The sequence below is a fragment of the Lissotriton helveticus genome, chromosome 3_1, assembly GCF_964261635.1.
Source record: "Lissotriton helveticus chromosome 3_1, aLisHel1.1, whole genome shotgun sequence".
Classification (NCBI taxonomy): domain Eukaryota; kingdom Metazoa; phylum Chordata; class Amphibia; order Caudata; family Salamandridae; genus Lissotriton; species Lissotriton helveticus.
Genome location: NC_136061.1, coordinates 1042897356 through 1042918436, shown reverse-complemented (window position 1 = coordinate 1042918436; position 21081 = coordinate 1042897356). Strand labels below are relative to the sequence as shown.

Genomic DNA, 21081 nt, shown 5'->3' with positions numbered 1-21081 from the left:
GGGTGTATAGAAGCAGTCTGACACCAATCCTACAGTGTATGTTACCTAAATGGGCAGATCCTAAATAGGTTTTATAGGAACTACACAACACTATTTTATGAGAGAGATGAGGAATATTGGGAGAAAGAAAACTAAAATTGTCAATTGGTTGCAAAATGCCCATACATTTTATTATTGCAGGAAACTCATGCCAAGCTTAAAAACAAATAGAACTCATAGGGAACAATGAGCACTGAGTTCTCATAAAGTCAACATGTTTCTTGCCTTATGTGCTTAAAATGAGCCAATGGCAGTTCTTCAGGACCGGAATAAATGTCCTAATCTATTTTTGATTTAGGCATGCTAGTTAAGTATGTGTAATCTTTGTGCCCATTTTCACACATCATACGGTGGTAGTGATTATTCTCACAAAGGGAGACTCAAATCTGTTAGACCTCTCAAAAAACAATATGACAGCCAACACATATGAGGTAAAAACACACACATTTGTGTAGCTTGTCAAAAAGATATGGTGTATGATCTTGTGCCCAAGCATGCTAATAATGTGATCACAGCAATACTACAAGCCAATATGTGATTACAAAAACATTGAAGTTGTCATGAACAATCTCAAAATTTCCTGAACGTGAGATGGCCATTTAAGTTTCATGGAGTCGCTTCTCAAGCTCGCAAGCTTATTCAAAAGACATGGTTAATTAATCATGGATTTGTGCTGGGAGTCAAGGATTAAGGTGGGTAACCAAAATTCAGATATCACTTACTTGTGTTTCAGGGAGCCGTCATGGATAACCTACCCTGCTTGCACGAACTCTGCAAGTGAGGATGTGGATTAATAGTTGCGATTTTGAATCGGCTCCGTGTTATCTGGAACCAGACGTTCGGTCCATGGGAAGAGTAATTGTGGAAGCACAGCATTGTGCGCATGTGCAAAGACTTAATGAATACCGTCAGGCACCATTTTAGGAGTAGTAGAGTAGTCAGCATGGGCTGCGCTAATGGCAATGAGTCTTTGTGCAATTAATGCCTTGTGCGCATGTGCAAAAGCCTTTTATGCAAAGCTGGGCAAATGGCAATGACCCAGAAAAGCCTATTTGAAATATGATAAGTGGTGTGCTACTGCACTTAGTAAATTTACTCCCTTACTCACCATCTTGAAAGCGATGTGAGGCCGTTCTCAATGCAATGATAGATGCGCATCTACACTGAGTGATTATGCACCGTTGGGCACCAGGTTGGAAGTATTACATGACCCACAGGGATGTTTGTCAGGGAACCAAAGTAAAAAAATTATTAAAACTGTCTATCTGTGTAGTGAACAGTGGTGGGATTACTTAGACAAATTTAGTAGGTATTCTAGATGCAGTGTAATCTGTTGTAAGGACAATCCTTTATTCATTTTTAGAAAGTTGAGAGGGATTCTAGGTAGAACAGCTGCCATTTAGTCCATTATAACACGCCCTGAACAAGGGTATTTTTGGGAGTCGTTGGCCAAAAAACAGAGTCAGGAAGGATTTAAGGAACTCATCGACTGCGTACCACCCGGTTAGTGGTCTTCAAGGCTTCGTAAAGTAAAATATGGGAAGTCATGGAAACTAAGTCATGGAGAGGGGTCTCCAAGGTATCTCGTCTATTAGACCAGTCTTGTCTGTGTGTAGTTTGAAGACCCAGCATTGTTTCTTTGAAAGAAATCTGTTTAGTATATTGGTTAATTTTTTTCGTTTTTCAAGAACGATCTACTTCATATCATTAGGTGTATGTTTAGCTGTAAAGTAGTGGTTAGTAAGTGTTGTTGGTAGCTGTGCGTTGGCATTTGATTGTACTCCTATGGTCATTGATCCTGATTTTAATAGGTCTTGAAATAATTCCAGCATTCCATAGGTTACAAGGAATGTTGATACAGTTAAGTAGATACACTTCTTTGTGTTACATTTGGTATGTTAATGCGTTATCAAAAGAGAGAGAGAGGACCAGATAGCTAGTCCTTATCCCCGGGGTTATATATGATTTAATCAAAAAGAGACTAGCTCAAGATTTATAATAATTACAAAAAGTAAAAAGACTCAAGTATGTTTCGTCATGGGGTGGGAACACCTGGTGAGTGTGTTCATAAAGCCCTCACCCACCAACCTAGTTGGTGGCATGCTTCATCATCGGGCCCACCCAGTGACACCTAGCGTATCCCGGGTGTGCTTCGACGCCTGATTACAGCGGAGCTGGTATGATGCTGAGTGTGCAGTGAAGGGTGTAATGAAAGTGATGTTAAAACGGCTTGGCGGGGGTCCCAGTACCCGAGGGTAAATTAGACTTTAATGCCTGGGCCTCCGTCAGCGGTTAAAAATAAGGCTGTTGGGTGTTAGAGGCGAGTTACGACCTCCCACATCCGATGGGTCAACATGTTTCAGCCAGAGCCTTATGTATATGCTGGCTTTCTTCAGGACCTAAATAAAATAGTGAGTGTAATTAAACTATTGGGTGTGTGATACAGACTATGTGTCTACACGCCCTAAAGTGTTTATCTATGTGTGAGAGGGGGATTCCCTTCTCAGAAAACACGCTAGTTTTAGCAGGGTCGGACCTCAAGGTTGAGAAGTGGCAGGGGGTTGGCCAGCTTTTCTGGGCAGAGCCTGCTCTGGACCTGTAGTGCCTCCTTCGCATACCATGACGAAACATACTTGAGTCTTTTTACTTTTTGTAATTATTATAAATCTTGAGCTAGTCTCTTTTTGATTAAATCACATTTGGTATGTTCTCATAATTCCCATACCTAAAGGTGCCCCAGATAAATTTCTTTAGTCGTCTCCATTAACGGGAAGCCGTTACAGTGACCCCAGGGATATGGTCGCTTATTTCTTGAGAGACCCCATGTTAATGTATCTGTTTATTCAAACATCTGTGGAGTCTGGTGTGGCTCACCTGGTCTTTCAAAATGCTGAATCTTTTGAAAGCGAAAAGAGGTTTGGAAAGGTTCCGTTTTCCATTGTTCAAAATCTTTCAGTTTCTGTTGATCATCTTTTTTATGTCATTCAATTTCGGGGTGACGGTAGTCACACAAGTGATCCGCGGTCGTTAGGCGGTTTTGGAAGAGTTTCTCATAAAGCTTCCCTGTTGTTGTTCCTGGCGTTATTTTTGCGCATTACGAATAATTTTCTTTGGATGTCCTTTCGTCTGAAGTTTAAAAGATACGCCTGCAGCTTGATTGTCAAAATCTCCCAACCTGCTGCAATTCCTTCAGAGATGTGGAAACTGACTTTACGGTAAATTGTGTCTCGGGCTCTTGAATGATGACTGGCCAATCTTGCTTGAGATTCCACAATAAGATTTATCTATCAAACTTCAGGCGGAAGGAAATCCAAATAAAATAAACATCTTATTATATCAGAATACCAATTGTGGCACAAGCTTCGGTTCCCACCCAAACTGGAAATTTTAAGATACTCAGAATAAGGCCCTTGGGGCCAGATGTAGGTGGGAGACAACCTTTACAACGCAACTTTTACTATGCAGTGCCATTACGACGCAACTTTTACAACGCATACCATTACAACGCATTGCGCTGGGGGGCGCTCTAGGATAGGGAATAGGTTAATTTACTATCCAATAACCTTCCCTAGTGTCCACGGGGACTGGAGTTGGAATAGTAAATTAAACTATTCACTATCCAGCGCCCCAAAGCACTATGCGTTGTAATGGTATGCGTCGTAAAAGTTGCGTCGTAATGGCATGCGTTGTGAAAGTATGCGTTGTGATGTCATACATCCAGTGGTGAGATGTAGCTAATTTTAGAATTTGAAATACCGAATCGGTAACATTCGGTATTTACCGATTCGGTAAATACCGAATCGGTATTCCCTATTGATTCCTATGGGCTGTGAAGCCCATAGGAATCAATGGGAAATACCGAATCGGTATTTACCGAATCGGTAAATACCGAATGTTGCAAGGGAGCAGGGGGTGTCACTTTGACACCCTCTAGCACCCCGAATTCAGGCACGTGTGACATGTGGCACACAGACATGCCCTAGGGGCATGTCTGTGTGTCACATGGCATAGGTGTGCATGCACACATGTGCATGCACACCTGGATTCGGTATTTTACCACCCAATTGGATTGGGTGGTAAAATACAGGATAGGGAATAGGTTCATTTACTATCCAATAACCTTCCCTAGTGTCCACGGGGACTGGAGTTGGAATAGTAAATTAAACTATTCACTATCCAGTGCCCCAAAGCACTACGCGTTGTAATGGTATGCGTTGTAAAAGTTGCGTCGTAATGGCATGTGTTGTGAAAGTATGCGTTGTGATGTCATACATCCAGGGGTGAGATGTACCTAATTTTAGAATTTGAAATACCGAATCGGTAACATTGGGTTTTTACCGATTCGGTAAATACCGAATCGGTATTCCCTATTGATTCCTATGGGCTGTGAAGCCCATAGGAATCAATGGGAAATACCGAATCGGTATTTACCGAATCGGTAAATACCGAATGTTGCAAGGGTGCAGGGGGTGTCACTTTGACACCCTCTAGCACCCCGAATTCAGGCACGTGTGACATGTGGCACACAGACATGCCCTAGGGGCATGTCTGTGTGTCACATGGCATAGGTGTGCATTCACACATGTGCATGCACAACTGGATTCGGTATTTTACCACCCAATTGGATTGGGTGGTAAAATACCGAATCTGTAAGGCCTTTGGGACTCAGAAGAGTCCCACCTACATTTGGATTTACCGAATCGGTAAAATTACCGATTCGGTATTTTACAGAATCGGTAAATTTACCGAATCAGTAAATTTACCGATTCTGTAAAATAAAGGCCCCCTACATACCGAAAACCCATTTACCGGTCGGTCGGTAAATGGCCACCTTAGTCTCTGAAAAATTAGAGAAATATAAATGAAAGATATATCAACTATTTCAATATGCGGTTCGAGCAAAAGTGAATGAATGCTCATGACAAAAATGCAGAGAATTCCCAGAATCATAGAGGGTAGCACTTGAAACACAAACTATCAAATTGAGTGTGAATGTGTCTTGGGGCATCTTTTATATCATTTGACTTCCTGTCCCATATCCATCCCAACAGTGGGGATACATGTAGAAAATGTCAGTGATGCCTAATGGATCATAAAAGATTTCACTCTGTAATCAAGGAAGTTTGGAAGGCAATGGAGTTAAACGGAGTAGGGAAATACAATGGTTGGTTACATTTCATATGTTATTTAATTGTGTTGATGTTAAGCTGAATACGAAATGTGAATACAAAATTGTGTTTGTTTTATTTAGCATTTTGTTTAGCACGGACACATCAACTTATGGCCACTTATGCCAGCTGGTGGGCAGGAATGGCAGAGGGGAGCATGTAATTCCTTGGTAAAATCGGGTTTGACCCCTCTAGCCTGGTGGGGAGGGGTTGGTCCCAGTTAGTTGCTCAGTTTCGGGGTGTCATTACATAAGCGGAGATTCATTTAGGAAAGGAGGGACTCTAAGCATGGTGAATGTGAGAAATTTAAGCAGTGCTCTGAAATCAGTGTCCATAAAGTTCTACAAATTGCAGCCTTGACCTTTAGAATTTTCTCCCCAAGATAAGCACCACTTAAAATTTAACTAGCTGATCGAACTGGAACTCTCGAATCTGAATTGGTGGGCAAATGATGAGGTGGGCCTCCCCCTGATCCTTACCGAGCGCTCGCCCAATGCCGAGGCGACCCCACAAAAGGGGGCAGCTCACGACTTGCCTGAAGACAGAGCACTGCCCTTATGCCACCAAAGAAGGCTACAATCAAGATTTCTCGATATTTTACCCTCCAAGATAAAAACACCAAAAGTGACCCAGCTCCGACGATGGCCCTCACCAGAACAGACTTAGTAGCCTCACTTCGAGACTTCAAACCCGAACTTTGCGAAGAAATTAGGCTAGTTCTCCGCGCGTCAATGGACCGGCTCAAGACTGACCCCACAGAGAAGATGGCGGCACGCCGGCACATGATTCAATGCTGCTTCTCCCCTCTACCTTTCTACCTGTTTCTACCCTTGTCAGGTATCTACCTTTGGTCCTAATTTGACCTCACTCCTTTTGCTTTCATTCTCATTGATTTCCGGAATTTGCGCACCCCCCTTATTTCACCTCTGCGCCATCACTATCCCAGTGGCCCCTTTGTCTGTCCACCACACTACGTCTTCACCTCATCTCCTTATCATGGCTTCCAGTCGAATTAAGTCTGGAATCAATTGCTTCAAAGTAATTTATCCCGCGCATATGTCCAACGCACAAGCTAAACGATTCAAGCATAACATCATTGAACAATTTCCAGATTCCCTCTTTGTTGACCAATTCCATAATGGGCGCCTAGGGAAGATTAAAAATGACTTCATCTTCACTAATGACATCCCTTCATGGACCTCCTGCTTCTCCAATTCCTTCAATATCTCCTCCTCCTCTTCTTTTCCGCATGGGAAGCGGTCAAACATTTCTCCCTCCAATCGCTTTAATGGCTCTCTCACCATTACTCTTTATAACAATGGCACTATCATGATCCAAGCCTCTGACTACTGTCTCTCTCTCTTTGACCACATCTTCCACTCCCTTCGTCCCACTCCTGTGACTACTATCTATCTAGATTACTCCTCTTCTTCTTCTTCTAGCTCGTCTACTTTCTCCCTTTATCCCCCCTTGACCCCCACACATTCCTTCAGACCGCTCTCCAGGGAGTCACAGGTCGTCCCTTTATCCCCCTCTTCTCTCGTTCCCTACCCTTCCATTCTGCCACCTTCCCAACGGGACCTCCCCCTTACCTCATCTGCTTTTCCCCCCACTTCACCTCTACATCCTGCATCTCCTCATCATTCCACTGCCTTCTCCCACCCCCTTACTTCATTATTCCTTCCCATTTCCCCCTTTTTATTGCACCCTTCTTACAATTTGAACTACCAATCAACTCCCCCCCTCCCTCCCCTCTTCTCCTCACCCCTATCCGCTCTTCCCCTTTCCTCACACCCTCAATTCTGTTCTTACTTCTCCCATCTCTCTTCAACCTCCTCTCCTCCCTCCCTTGCCTCACACCCTGGCCTCCCCTTTTGGTAATCCCATCATCTTCCCTCCCACTGGTCTCACTCCTCCTATCTCTCCACATCTTACATTCCCCCCTATGCTTCACAACCCTGTTTCCCCTCTTGGTAATTCCTCCCTCTTCCCCCCCCCCCTCTGACTGCACAGTCCCTCTCTCCTCCCACAACTTTCATTTTGCTCGACCCCCCCACTCTGCCTGGTGCCTTTACCCCTACATTCACCTTTCATTACCCATGGCACCTGGCCTGCACCCTCTCTCTTCTCCCCACTCCTATGGCCTCCCTTTGACCTCTCTCCCTTTTCTATCTGTTAAGCCCCTTCTCTCATCTCACTGTATCCATGGCCTTCCCATAACCCCACTCCTCCCTCCCTCCTCCTCCAGCCATCCATGTCTACTTCTCAACTTTCTCCTCCTCTGTATGAACTCTATTCTTCACCTCTGCTTAACACCAGTAAAAATATCACAGTATCTCCATCCACTCCTTTCTACCACCTTCTTCCCCCCCTCAGACCCTTGCATCACATCTTTCTCCCCAGGCCCCCACAGCCCACTGTCCTCCTTCGCCTACTTCACTTCCTTCCCCGCCCTCGACCCTCGCACCCCAACACTCTCCCCGGTCCCCCACCTCCTCCTGTCCTCCTTCGCCTAGGCCACTCTCTCCCTTAACCATTGAGCCACCCTTCACTCCTTGCTCAGCACACCTCTCTCTGGAAACTAAACTTGATTCTCTCATCTCTTCCATTTCCCAGCTTGAAGCTTCCATTGCACTCTTATGTGCTAAGATATCCCCCCTCCCAATAACCTCCCGAGGAGTTCCTTGCTCCCACGCCCCAATAGAACCAACCACAATTTTTCCCCACAGACATCATCAACTAATTGGCTACCTACAAGACCATCAATGTCATTTCCCCTCCAACTCTTCTCAATTTGCCATTCAAACCATCTCTTCCTTCAGAACTTACCGGCCTCCCCCTCAAGGTTCTCCCTCATTCAAGAATCTAATCCCTATCCCCCTCATCAGTCCAGACACTCACATCACCAAAACTACACTGTATACTCCATAACTGCAGATCTGCAACCAAACACAAACTGGAAATCTGTGACACTATCACTCACCACAATCTCGACATGCTCTTTCTCACTGAGACCTGCTTTAATGACTCCTCTCACACTTCTTTTGATCTTCTGTTACCTACTGACTACTCTATCCTCAGAAACGACAGAACAGGCAAGATCGGGGGAGGTGTTGCGATTATCTACAGTAACGCCCTCCAAATCAAAACCTATCTCACCCCCCTCTTTCGCACCTTTGAATGCCTTTCCCTAGAACTCCAAGTTCAGCATGGCTCACCTTTCAGGTTCCATATCATCTACCACCCACCTGGTTTTGCTCTTCCTTCATAGAGGAATTCATCTACTTCATTAGTGACCAATATTCACAAAGCGACAAGCAGATCTTCCTAGGTGATTTCAATCTCCACTGGGGCTCCGTGTAAGACTCGGCTGCCAACAAGCTTGCAACCTTTCTCTCAGCTAACGATCTTGCCCAACACTGCTCGGAAATTACACGCGCCAAGGGCTCAATTCTGGACCTTGTGATATCCAAATCAGACCAGATTACCTCTGCTTCACCCATCCGTGTTGACTGGTCGGACCATTTCCTTATTGCCTTCTTTTTTCACCTCTCTCACACTTTAACTCTCGGCCAACCTAAAAGAGCCTCTACGTGGTTCCGCAACACAAAAAATATTGATCTTGAGATTCTATAAGATTCTGCTATGCGTTCACTTCCTAGTCTAGACCCCAATACGGATGTCAACGATCTCACTCCCCTTTGCCTCTATATCCTTGCAGTAGAGATCGACAAGGTTGCTCCATTCCAAAGCAAAAGGAAAAGACCCACCCCATCAGCTCCTTGGTTCAACAAAGCTCTTTATGACGAAAGGAAAAACCTCAGAATCTTGGAGAAGCACTGGAGACATTCTCCATCCACCCCCAACCTCTCTCTTTTACGCTCAGCAAGATTCAAATACCACCAGCACATCTTCCATGAAAAAACATCTAATTTCAGATCCCTCCTTGATTCAGCTAAAAACAGACCCCAAAAACTTTTCGACCTCATCAAAAACCCAAATTGTTCTCCCCAAACCATCAAGCCTGAGGATGCTTCAAAGAAAGCAACTGAGTTCGCTATATTCTTCGATCAAAAGGTAAAATCTCTGGTGGAACAGGTCACCCACCCCACCCCCATCGAGGAGCGAAAATCCTTACTCACCTGGCAGAACTGTGCCGCCATCTCGGAGGTTGATCTCCTCAAATGCATCCGCGAAACCAAACCCTCCAACCATTTTTCTGACCCCATACCCAGTGGCATCGCCATTGATTTCTATACTAACACCCTTTCCTACTGGACGAGGCTAGTCAATCTCTTCCTCACTCAAGGATCCCTTCCAGTTGTCCTCTAAACAGGACAGGTTACCCCCCTTCTAAAAAAAACCTCTGCCGATGCAAATGACCTCAATAACTTCCGCCCCATCACCAATCTCCCTATTCTTTCAAAGAATACAGAAAAATGTGTTGCAAAACAACTGTCCCAACACATTATGGACAATAATCTCCTCGACATGTTCCAGACGGGCTTTATTCAAAATTTTAGCACTGAAACAGCCCTGCTGCAAGTGATCGATGATGCGCTGCATATTCTCGATTCGGGGGAATCGTGCCTTCTGATTCTTCTTGACCTCTTTGCAGCTTTTGACACTGTTAATCACAACACCCTCCTGAACATTCTTCATCAGAGAATGGGCGTGGAAGGCACAGTACTCAAATGGTTTGCCTCTTTCCTCTCGGACAGATCCCAAATGATTAGGATTGCGAACAGTCTCTCGTCTCCACTGGTGGTTGGTCAAGGCGTCCCTCAAGGTTCTATCCTTGCTCCCACTCTGTTTAATCTTTATCTGGAACCATTAGGGAACCTCCTAAGCAAATCTAGAATCCTCTACCATCTCTATGTGGACTACACCCAAATATACCTCAAGGTGTCTTCCCCTCATGATCTCTCACTACTCAGCTCTACTCTCAACGCTATTCACAACTGGATGTTAGTGCACCAACTCATTCTCAATCCCACTAAAACTTAACTCCTCCTCTTATCTAACTCTCTCTCCCTGCCTCCTGTTCAATCCTGGTTGGAACAGTTGAATGTACTCAACAGTAAACCCATCATTGTGGACTGCGCTAAATCCTTAGGTGTCATACTGGACAAAAGACTCAACCTAATCTCACACATCAATTCCATGGCCAAGAGCGCACATTATCAGCTGCGCCTTCTTTGGGGGATTAGTCGGTTCTTCCCAGAGAATGACCTAAAAACCTTGGTTCAATCGCTAGTTCTCTCTAGATTGGACTATTGTAATTCTCTTCTGACTGGCCTTCCCAAATCTCACCTCTCTCCCCTCAAATCCGTCCTCCATTCAGCAGCTCGCTTAATTTCAGGGTCCGAACGAAGTGACCACATCACCCCTATCCTGTCTTCTTTCCGATGGCTTCCCATCGAGGCTAGAGCTATCTACAAAATGGCGTGCATCACCCACAAAGCTTTGCACTCTTCCTCCCCTCGCTATCTGGCGAAGAAACTGAAATTGTCTGGAGGCTCAAGACCGTCTCTGAATGCGGAAAAGTTCTTCTTGAGCTCCCCTCCTTCAAAAGGGAAAATTTGATGACACAATCGTTCTCAGGTAATGCGGTGAGAATCTGGAACTCACTTCCTCCTTCGCTCCGTGCCATCCGTGCCATCACCTCCATCCAGATCTTCCAAGCGGACCTCAAATCTCTTTTATTCCAAAGACACTTTCGGAACTAATTTCCCCCTTCTCAGACCTCGCCAGGAAATTCTTTAGTCATTGTAAATGTGTCACATATATTTATATTTTTATTTGTACATCCTGTGCTTGCTGCATTTGATTTTGTGTTCCGTTTGCCTGAGTTGTTTTGATTCTATGGCCTGCTATTTTTCGCCAGGAAGTACTTTATTCATTGTAAAATTTGTCATTTATATTCATATCTTTGCTTGTACAGTCTGTGCTTGCTGTGCCTTAGATTGTGTGCCTTATGCTTACGTTGCTTTGATTCTATGGCATGCTATTTTTATTTGTTCCATTTCTGTAACAGTTCTCTCATGTAATGTAACTGGTTCTATTGTACAGTGCTTTGACACCTTTGGGTAAAGTCCGCGCTTTATAAGAATGCATAAAATAAAATAAAATAAAATAAAATATTGAAGGGTGCACTTAAATAGGTATGTCAGACAAGACACTGTGTATGTTGTATACATAATGCACAGAGTATTCCATATGTTTACCTGCTCCTCGGGGAGTTAGCACAGTCATTTAATTAAGGGCTATACAGTCCAGTATCTTCAGATTCAGGCAGGGTCTGATGGCCTGATTTTATATCCTGTATAGTTTATGGGTTTCTTTTTGAGGACCCTGATGTAGGCTGCATCAATATTCCCCTTGGCTGATCTAATTACGGGATGTAAGAATTAAACGGAATTAAAACCTTTTCTATAAACTGTCTTTAAAAATGATGAATTTCCATATGTGAGATGTCACACAAAATTCTGATAGTAATTCCTCCTTTTTTGCCTAGATATTTTACCATCTTTTAGTCTGTGAAATGTCCAGGGAGGGAACACCGCACCTGCAGTATTCTTGTAATTCCCAATTCAGCTGGTAATCTTGTTTCCGACCAAATAGGGAATTGTACCGTTCTCAGAATAGGGATGAAAGATGCTGTTGAAATAATCCAAATGCAAACAAGAGAACTAATGACAACCACTAGCTGATCATTTTCAGGGAGAAGGTTCTCTTTGTCAGCTAAAGTGGTGATTGTGAAAGAATGCATTTATTTACTTTTTTATGCATTATTATTGAATTATATTCACTTACCCATTGGAACCATGTCTACCTGTTCCAGCCGACTGCTATGGTGAGCCTAATTCTTGTGTTGATTTGCAGGAAGTCAATTCTGTCTACCGTATCTTGGCCGGGATCCTCAACATTGGAAACATTGAATTTACTGCCATTTCTTCCCAACATCAAACAGACAAAAGTGAAGTGCCTGATGCAGAAGCCTTAGAAAATGGTAAAAAGTATTCCACATATTTTCAGTGTAACCTTTCTGTTCTGTTCAGTAGGCTTCTTGGCCAAATGAAGGAATATCATTAAACAAACAGCATACATCTATAATAAAATAAGGCTTGCTATACTATATTATATTACTTTCTTTGTATTTTATATTATGGTATGGCATAATATCGTGTGATATAGTATCATTATTTATAGCGCATTTTATCTAACTTCAGAGACACGGTTGCACACACACACACATACTCTCTCCCCCTCTCTCTCTCTCTCTCTCTCTCTCTCTACATGGTAGGATTATAGATGTGGGTTTCCAAGATATTTGGGCATTTAATGCTCTGGTCTCTATTGGGCTAGCTTCTAGCCTAGAAAATATATGGGTCTATAATGCCGTGGCTACCGAAGCACCCATACATCTGCTACTCCTTGTGTGGTGACTCAGGCATGCTGCCCATTTACTGTCCTCCACCTGAATCCACTTCTTATCCATTGGTACCCAGGCTGATGTGATGGGGCACGCCTTCCCAGGTGACTGGTTGCCAGCACCTCTGGGAAATCTAATGCTAGCATGTTGAGCTCCTGTTTTTAGGCACTCTCTGCATTGTCTTGGACACATTCTCCTATGTTTCCAACGGGAGGCACACACACACACACACAGACAGATTACTCACCGTCCTGAAACTGGTTCTAAAATGCATGCCATTCATACTTACCAAAATATCTCTACAAAATCAGCCTTTCTTCTTTAAAAATCTACTTCCATGATTCTAGGCCCAACTGTTCTATAACAAGACACAAAAGCAATATGTTACTTTCGCCTAATTCCAATTGCTTGTCTCTTCTCACTTTCAATCTAATTTTCAAAGATTTAGTATAAAGAATTTGCTAGAGTGCAACCACGTCTGAGGTGCTTGGTGCTTTTCTTCCATTACTCTAGACCGGAATTTCTGCTGATCAATGCAGCAGAAAGAATCCACCAGTGGAGGCATGCCATCCCTCTTTGCTATTACCACTGCCTTGAACCCACTAAATATAAGGATTCTTTTAAAACTAGCGTTACGCATAAATACAAGTCTTGTTTCAGGGACGTCATTAAAGGCACTTAGTTGTGGGTTGTGTAAGGAAGAGGAATTAAAACGTTTAACTGTGAAAGTTGTAGTGGTGGTCATGTTCTTCAGGACACGTCACCTGACCGAACAGAGAGAAAATAAGCTAAAAAGTTAGGCAAGTTGGCAGAGACCATAACTGATGTCAATTGAGGCTGGAGAGCTAAAGGAATTGGAGGTTGGTTTAGTAGTGGAATGTCCATGTCTTGGAGGTTTTACAGGATAAACCTTGGATAAAAGGATTTACAAAATCCTGATTGTGGTAAATAGGCATTCCAGCAGGAACAAGCTCTGTCTAGACCTAATTAGATAATGGCATCATTTGCTTTCCAAAGGATGCTAATAGTGACTTTGACATCGGATCCAGTGTAATCCTGTTTAAAAAAGACACTATTATAGTTTGTACGTGCGTGAAAAATAATTTTTAAGTCTTGAAAATACAATTGAGTAAAGGAATTTGGGTTTTATTCTAAACAGGTTATTGTTCTACCATTGACTCACTACAGTCTAACACCATTTAAGAGGTTGTTGACACTGCACAAAGGTGACTTTTGGTCATCTGACTCCCAGGGACCATTCATACAAGGTTCAGATGTGGTAGATGCCTACCAGTCTCCAATACAATTGAGTAAAAGTATTTGGGTTTTATTCAAAACATGTTATTGTTCTACCATTAACTGCAGTCTGACACCATAGGAGTTTGTTGACACTGCACAAAGGTGACTTTTGGTCATCTGACTTCCAGGGACCATTCATACGTGGTTCAGATGTGGTAGATGCCCACCAGTCTCCACTTTAGGACATGTCATTTTTTTAATACCAAAGACTCCAGTCTGAGCAGTGCTTAAAAACGTGACAATGAAAATTAGATAACTACAATACAAAAACATGCCAGAGAAAGTAGGAGACTGGCATTAAAAAGGCTTGCCTCTTACCGAACTGACTTTTGCGAACAGTAAATTGCACTTTGCAGACCCATTAACCCAATGTCATCACCAAGCATGACGTTTGGTTGAGATGTCCTACAGATGTGGTCAGGTGAGAAGGGGAAGGAATAGGACCAAATATGTGGATGCAATAGCTTGTTCCACCCTGCTTTTCACCAGTGATGCAACAGAGATCTTGGCCATCTGAATACAGAAGCCATGAATTGTCAGGTAGCATAACCCCCACACACCACCATTACGAGTATTTTGACCACCACTTCTTTAGCCTGGACACATTGCCTGTGTTGACTCTCTCACATAGAAGCGAGTGCTCAATATAAAACGGCCTGCACCACCCATAAAGCTCTTCACTCATTTTTACCCTCGTATTTCTCCAAGAAACTGACAATCTCAGGCCGGACTGAGATTCAAGAAATGCTCAATTGCGCCTCCTCGAAACCCCCACCTTAAAGCATGAGCAGTACATGAACCAATCCTTTGCTGGAAGCACCACAAGACTCTGAAACTCCCTACCACTGAGCTTCCGCCTGACCACGTCATGTCACCTTCAAAAAATACATCAACGCTCTTCTCTCTGAACAATACCAGGCCTAAACTTCTCCCAATGGCGGCTGGTGACATTTTAAAGTGGCCGCGCATAGATGCCTGCCTTGAATGCAATGTGGCAAGTGAGCCTAATTCTTACAATTCTGGCAGCCAAACAATGATCATAGCAACAGGAACAGTAACCCACAGAAATACCTTATTAAAAACAATAAGGGATAGGATTGACTATATCGGCATTGCCCTCAGGGAAAGCTGCTGGGGTAGAGTTTATACCCATAGAATTCTACAAGGTTTTTAGAAGAGCACTGCTCATTACATTCAGTATGGTTATTCATTATGTTGGCACTAGTGGGAGGATGCCTGAGTCATGGAATATGGTGCAGATCGTATTCTTTCTTAAGAAAGGCAAGCCACGCACAGACTGCGGATTATGCCGACCGATCTCTCTCATAAACACGGATGCCAAGATTTTTTCGAAAATCCTGGCAAACCGCCTTGCCCCAATGATGCCAGGATTAGTATCTGAAAGTCAACATGGGTTTAAACCTGGCAGAGACACTACTGCTCATGTCAACATGGCCATTGGGGCTCTTGACTATGCCGAGAAGGAGAGGGTGGGCCTTGGTATGCTTCTTTTAGACTCCAAAAAGGTCTTTGCAAAGGTCGGGTGGGAATTCTTGTGTGCCACATTAAGTACACTTGGCCTTGGAGGGCAGTTTAGACAGTGGGTGCAAGCCTTGTATCACAAACCTCAAGCTAAGTTTTCATACTCAGGATCATATTCAACTCCATTTGATATTTTTTGTGGTACTAGACAGGGCCGCCCCCTCTCCCTATTATTATTTGCTCTATACATAGAGCCATTTATCCGTACTTTGTAAGTCTGCATACAAATAAAACCGCTAGTTGCTGAGTCAAGTTGGCTCAAGATCACGCTGTATGCAGATGACCTTGCGATTTTTTCTACTAATCCAGCCAAGGCAGTCTCAGCTGTCGAGATAGCAGCAACTAAGTTTGGTTCTGTCTATGGCGATAAATTAAATATCAATAAAACACAGGTGTTATATGTGAACGTTTCTTTTGTAAATACTTGTCTTTTTTTTTTCAAGATGATATGTACTACTCACATTGATTTATGCTATGTTTTTGTTGCCCCATTCGATGACAATCATTTTTTTTTTTAAACAACAAAAAACAATAAGGGTAAAATACAAACATTTCTGAAAGTAGCAAGCTGTGAATATGTGTACCTCACAGACGAAAAACAAATGACAAGACTTGCTGTCATCCATCATCCAGTAAGGGCAGCAGAATAAACCGATTCAAACATTCAAGATGTTTTTATGTAACATAAAAGAGATCCTCAGATACAAACCTTAATTCAAAACTTCAGACGTCTGAAAGAGAGTTGAATATTATTGAGCAGCACTAGCTCTCAGAAAAGCACAGAAACCTTTTGTTAAGCGTTTGATGACATTTTTGTGGAAATAAAAATAACTCAAAATTTCTGCACCGCGTTTTGCCACTTCGCATTTACGAGGTAGTGGTGCACAAACATGGATGGCTTCAATAATAAGTTAGGCCTCATGGCCACAGACACACAACTGTGCTTAATGCACATCAGGACTGATGATTCAACACCAATAGAAAGACAGTACATTATTTAAAAGTGAACTAAATTATTGTTTCTGGCACAGCGGCTCAACAGTGCAGCCTTTGTATCATTGTTACTGCTCAGCTAGTTATGATTTGTAAAGGGCTCCATGCACTTTCAGTTGTCCTCTGCAGTACTACTCACCAAGTCCTCCTGCGCTGCCCACTCAGCGCTGCTTCCACCCTGGTATGCTCACGAGCTGCCCCTTCTCACAGCCCTGAGTAATATGCTATTCCACTTCCGCTATGCTGCATGCCATTCAGTGCAGTGGAGTTTGCTTCGTGTCTACCCGGCCCAGCCAAACATTGCCCTTTAAAATAACAAGCATTAGACTTTTATTAAAGTTTATGAGAGCAGTGTTGGGATTGGCTTGAGCAGGCCAACTCAATGCCCTACCTGAGTCAAGGTACCTGCTATCTTAGTCGCCCAGGCTCTCTGCTACGATGGGGATCAGAGGCCTCTAAAGTGCGCATGTCAGATTGGGCTCGCCACAACTCTTGGCCAGCCCAACATGCACACTTTAATTCACAGCAGCTATTTTCTCGATAGTCATTACAAGAGGAGGACTACGCCTCCTCCCCTACACAACTGTGACTGCGATATTGCGACACAGCTCACATAAGATTTCATAAGTGTTACAGTTGACAGGAGGATTAAGAAACAAAACAACAAACAGTGCATTAATCAGACATTGTGTGGCAGCTCCTGGGTGGCGGCTCAACGCTCACTTACCCCTATGGATGAGCCGCTGCTGACTGCTCCTACCTCCTCATGCGCCTCCAATCGCATACCAAGATACTAACCTCAATCTGCACATAATACTGATAATTGTCATGGAGTACTGCTCTACCTGCTTTTCATTGCTATATTTTGTTTTGAATATGTGAAAAGCACTCCCAGGAGAGGCTAACCCGGTGTTCACTTTTACTGTACATATTGATATTTTCCTGCTTTATTATGAAGCACTGTAATGCCTCTGGGTCATGTCTGTGCTATATAAATCACAAAAATAAATAAATAAAATAAATGCCCATGACCGTCTCAAAGACCTATTAAGGTCGGAAGGCAAGTCTAGCAGCTATCTTTGTGATGTGCCACTTTTGGCAAAGACTCCTGTGATGCATTTTTGTTAGACCATTGTTCCAATCTTTCATATTTGTTTATTCTAATAGGTAAACACACAGACAGCATCCGAGCCTTATCAGTATTCTATTTTAAATAACCATGTCCTATTTGTTGGTTAATGTCACCAATAGGCATGGAGGCTTTCATTGTATAACCTTTGTATGGTGAGTGCCCAAGACAGCCTGAAGGGGGCCCTCCCATACCTTCTCTCTCGCCTCCCATGTATGTGATTACCACATTGAGGAAGTACTTATTTGCCATTTTGAGTATTTGTCCTGAGTTCTGTTGATCTGTTTTTTTAGCTGCAACTCAGCTCAGCATTGGTGCAGAAGAACTCCAGGAAGCTCTCACTTCTCACTGTGTGGTAACACGAGGAGAGACTATCATACGAACAAACACTGTGGACAAAGCAGCAGACGTCCGAGATGCCATGTCAAAGGCACTGTATGGCCGACTTTTCAGCTGGATTGTAAATCGCATAAACACACTTCTTCAGCCTGATAAAAATATATGGTAAGTTTCACACAATGAATGCTGTCAAATGGAGCTGCATTTATTTCATGTAGTTTTCCACACTGCAGAGTTGGTGCAACTGCTTATATTGGTAGAGAGTCACTCATATTGTATCAAAATTAGATAATGTGTGGTAATGTATGGGCTTAAACAATCAAGTATATTGCAATCTAAACTTTAATCAAGGTCTCTGTTGGATCATTTAACTGATAAATAAGCATATTTATGCGTCAGAAACTAAACTGTTTTGGCTTGAAAAAGGACCAATAAAGGTAAAATAAAAACACAAGGGAATGAGAGACAGTGTACATTGTGTTAAAATGAGAAGGGGTGAATTAAAATGTTCCATCACTTTTTTTAGGTTTCGCCTCCACAACGCTTGTTCTGTGCTTGTGAAATCTATTGTATTAAATATATCTTAAAAGGGACTTACAGCCCGCCTTCACTTCTTGTTGGTCCTTGTCACTTTACATTTCCTCGTTTCTATTGGTTGTAGACGTTCTATCTCCTGTTCTTCCATGTCTCTCTCTATTAACAGTGTTCCAATCGGCAAAGTATTGTGTTCATCCGCTTTGATGGAACTTCTTTTAAGCGTCTCAGGCAACAACACACTTACAAACTATTATATTAGCACGATTATGTTTACTCCAACAACCAAGGCGGTAATCTTGTGCAGCACATGCAGACTTGCTCGCTTTTTATTCCAGTCCAGCGTCAAATTCCACGTTGTGGCTTGCCGGCCCACCTACCACCTCACTCCCCCCTGCATTCCCTTCCCCGTTTGTTGCTTGTTTAAACTTCTGCCTACCGATACTTTGAAAAGTGTTACGCTTAATGAAACCGTCCTGCTCAGAAAGAGCTTTTCTGCATGTTAACTGAATAGTATTAATCAAAACATCGAGCTTTTACTGTCAATGTGAGGACTGTTCTGTAATTGGCAATTGTCCCAGTGTTTTCTTTTAGCAGCCTGCAACTCAGAACTGCTCTGAACTCAGGCACTGACTGCCTCGGAGGTAGTACCATGTCACGTGGCTGTAGTTCCATCCTGTGATTTGCAGTAGGCAGTCATTATGTGAATGCGGATGGTGGTGCCTGGCCCTTCGATGTTGCTGATTTTCCACTGGGTCTACCCCACCCATGTAGTGTCCTTCTGGCTACAGTGGCACTCTTGCAGATCAATTGGCATGATCACTGTTTTTTATCTTTGGTGCGTGACACCAGCCTAGAGCGGGGTCGCTGACTCCTCTCAGGTTGGTATTGGTGGACACTGGACACACTGTCACTATCATGCCAGGGTTTGCACTCGCCATTAATTTTTCCTGCCATCCCGGACCCCATGTACTGCTGCTGCCGCCTGTCACAGATAAATTATAGGACAGTCTGTCCTCCATGACCTCACATGTGTTGCTATCCTGTTCTGTGTAGAAGGGAGGTGCTGAGGGTAAATGTGTCCAGTCATGGTGAGAGAATCAAGCAATCAATCAATCAATCATTTGTAAAGCGCACTACGTACCCGCGAGGGTCTCAAGGTGCTGGGTAGGGGCGCTACTGATGGAACAGCCAGGTCTTGAGTATCCTTCTGAAGATCAGCAGGTCTTGGGTCTGTCGTAAGCTCAGTGGGAGGGTGTTCCATGTCTTGGCGGCGAGGTGGGAGAAGGATCTCCCACCGGTGGTTGTTCTTCGGATGCACGGGACGGTGGCGAGTGAGAGGTCAGCAGAGCGTAGCTGGCGGTTGGGGATGTAGAAGGAGAGCCGTCTGTTGAGGTAGGCTGGGCAAGTCTTGTGGAGTGTCTTGTGTGCGTGGGTGAGGAGCATGAAGGATATCCTCTTGTTGAATGGGAGCCAGTGCAGGTTTCTCAGGTGGGAGGTGATGTGGCCGTGGCGTGGTACGTCGAGGATCAGTCGTGCCGAGGCGTTTTGGATGCGTTGTAGTCGTTTGGTGAGCTTGGTCGGGGCTCCCGTGTAGAGGGCGTTTCCGTAGTTGAGTTGTCTGCTGCTGACGAGGGCCTGGGTGACTGTGTTTCTTGTATCTGTCGGGATCCACCTGTAGATCTAGCGGAGTATGCGGAGGGTGTTGAAGCAGGAGGAGGAGACGGCGTTGACTTGCTTGGTCATTGAGAGCGTTGTGTCGAGGATAATTCCCAGGTTGCGTGCGTGGTCGGTGGGTGTCGGGGCTGCCCCCAGTGCCATCGGCCACCAGCCACCAGGAGTCGTCCCAGGCTGAAGGGTTGGAGCCGAGGATGAGGACCTTAGTCTTGTCCGAGTTCAACTTCAGATGGCTGGTCTTCATCCAGTCGGCGACGGCCTTCATTCCTTCATGGAGGTTGGCTTTGGCTGTGATGGGGTCCTTGGTGAGGGAGAGGATCAGCTGAGTGTCGTTGGCATAGGAGATTATGTTGAGGTTGTGCTGTCAGGCTACGTGTGCGAGTGGGGCCATGTAAATGTTGAACAGCTTCGGGCTGAGGGAGGATCCCTGGGGTACGCCGCAGATGATCTCGGAGGCTTTGGAACAGAATGGGGGGAGGCGGACACTCTGGGTTCTGCCGGAGAGGAAGGAGGTCGTCCAATCCAGAACCTTGTCTCGGATCCCTGCGGCGTGGTGGCGTGCGCGTAGTGTGCGGTGGCAGACTGTGTCGAAGGCGGCAGAGAGGTCTTGGAGGATGAGTGCTGTGGTCTCGCCGTTATCCAGCAGGGTCCTGATGTGATCGGTAGCGGCGATGAGGGCAGTCTCGGTGCTGTGGTTGCTGCGGAACCCTGACTGGGAAGGGTCCAGGATTCTGTTTTCTTCGAGGTATCGGGTTAGCTGTCTGTTGACGGTTTTCTCAAAGACCTTGGCCGGGAAGGGGTTGGGCTGGAAGTTCTTGAGGTCTCTTGGGTCTGCCTTAGGTTTTTTGAGCAGGGCGTTGATGTCGGCGTGTTTCCAGAACTCTGGGAAGGTCGCGGTCTCAAGGGAGAGATTGATGACGTTGCGA

The 21081-nt window shown here is 44.3% G+C and overlaps 1 protein-coding gene across 1 annotated transcript in view; it reads left to right on the top strand.

The window, feature by feature from the left end:
* Positions 1 to 21081, top strand: part of MYO3B (myosin IIIB) — a 2563893-nt gene that overhangs the window by 1405375 nt on the left and 1137437 nt on the right. The window contains exons 17-18 of the mRNA XM_078681588.1: positions 12093 to 12219; positions 17899 to 18109. Coding sequence (XP_078537714.1) covers positions 12093 to 12219; positions 17899 to 18109 — 338 coding nt within the window. The remainder of the gene's footprint in view (positions 1 to 12092; positions 12220 to 17898; positions 18110 to 21081) is intronic.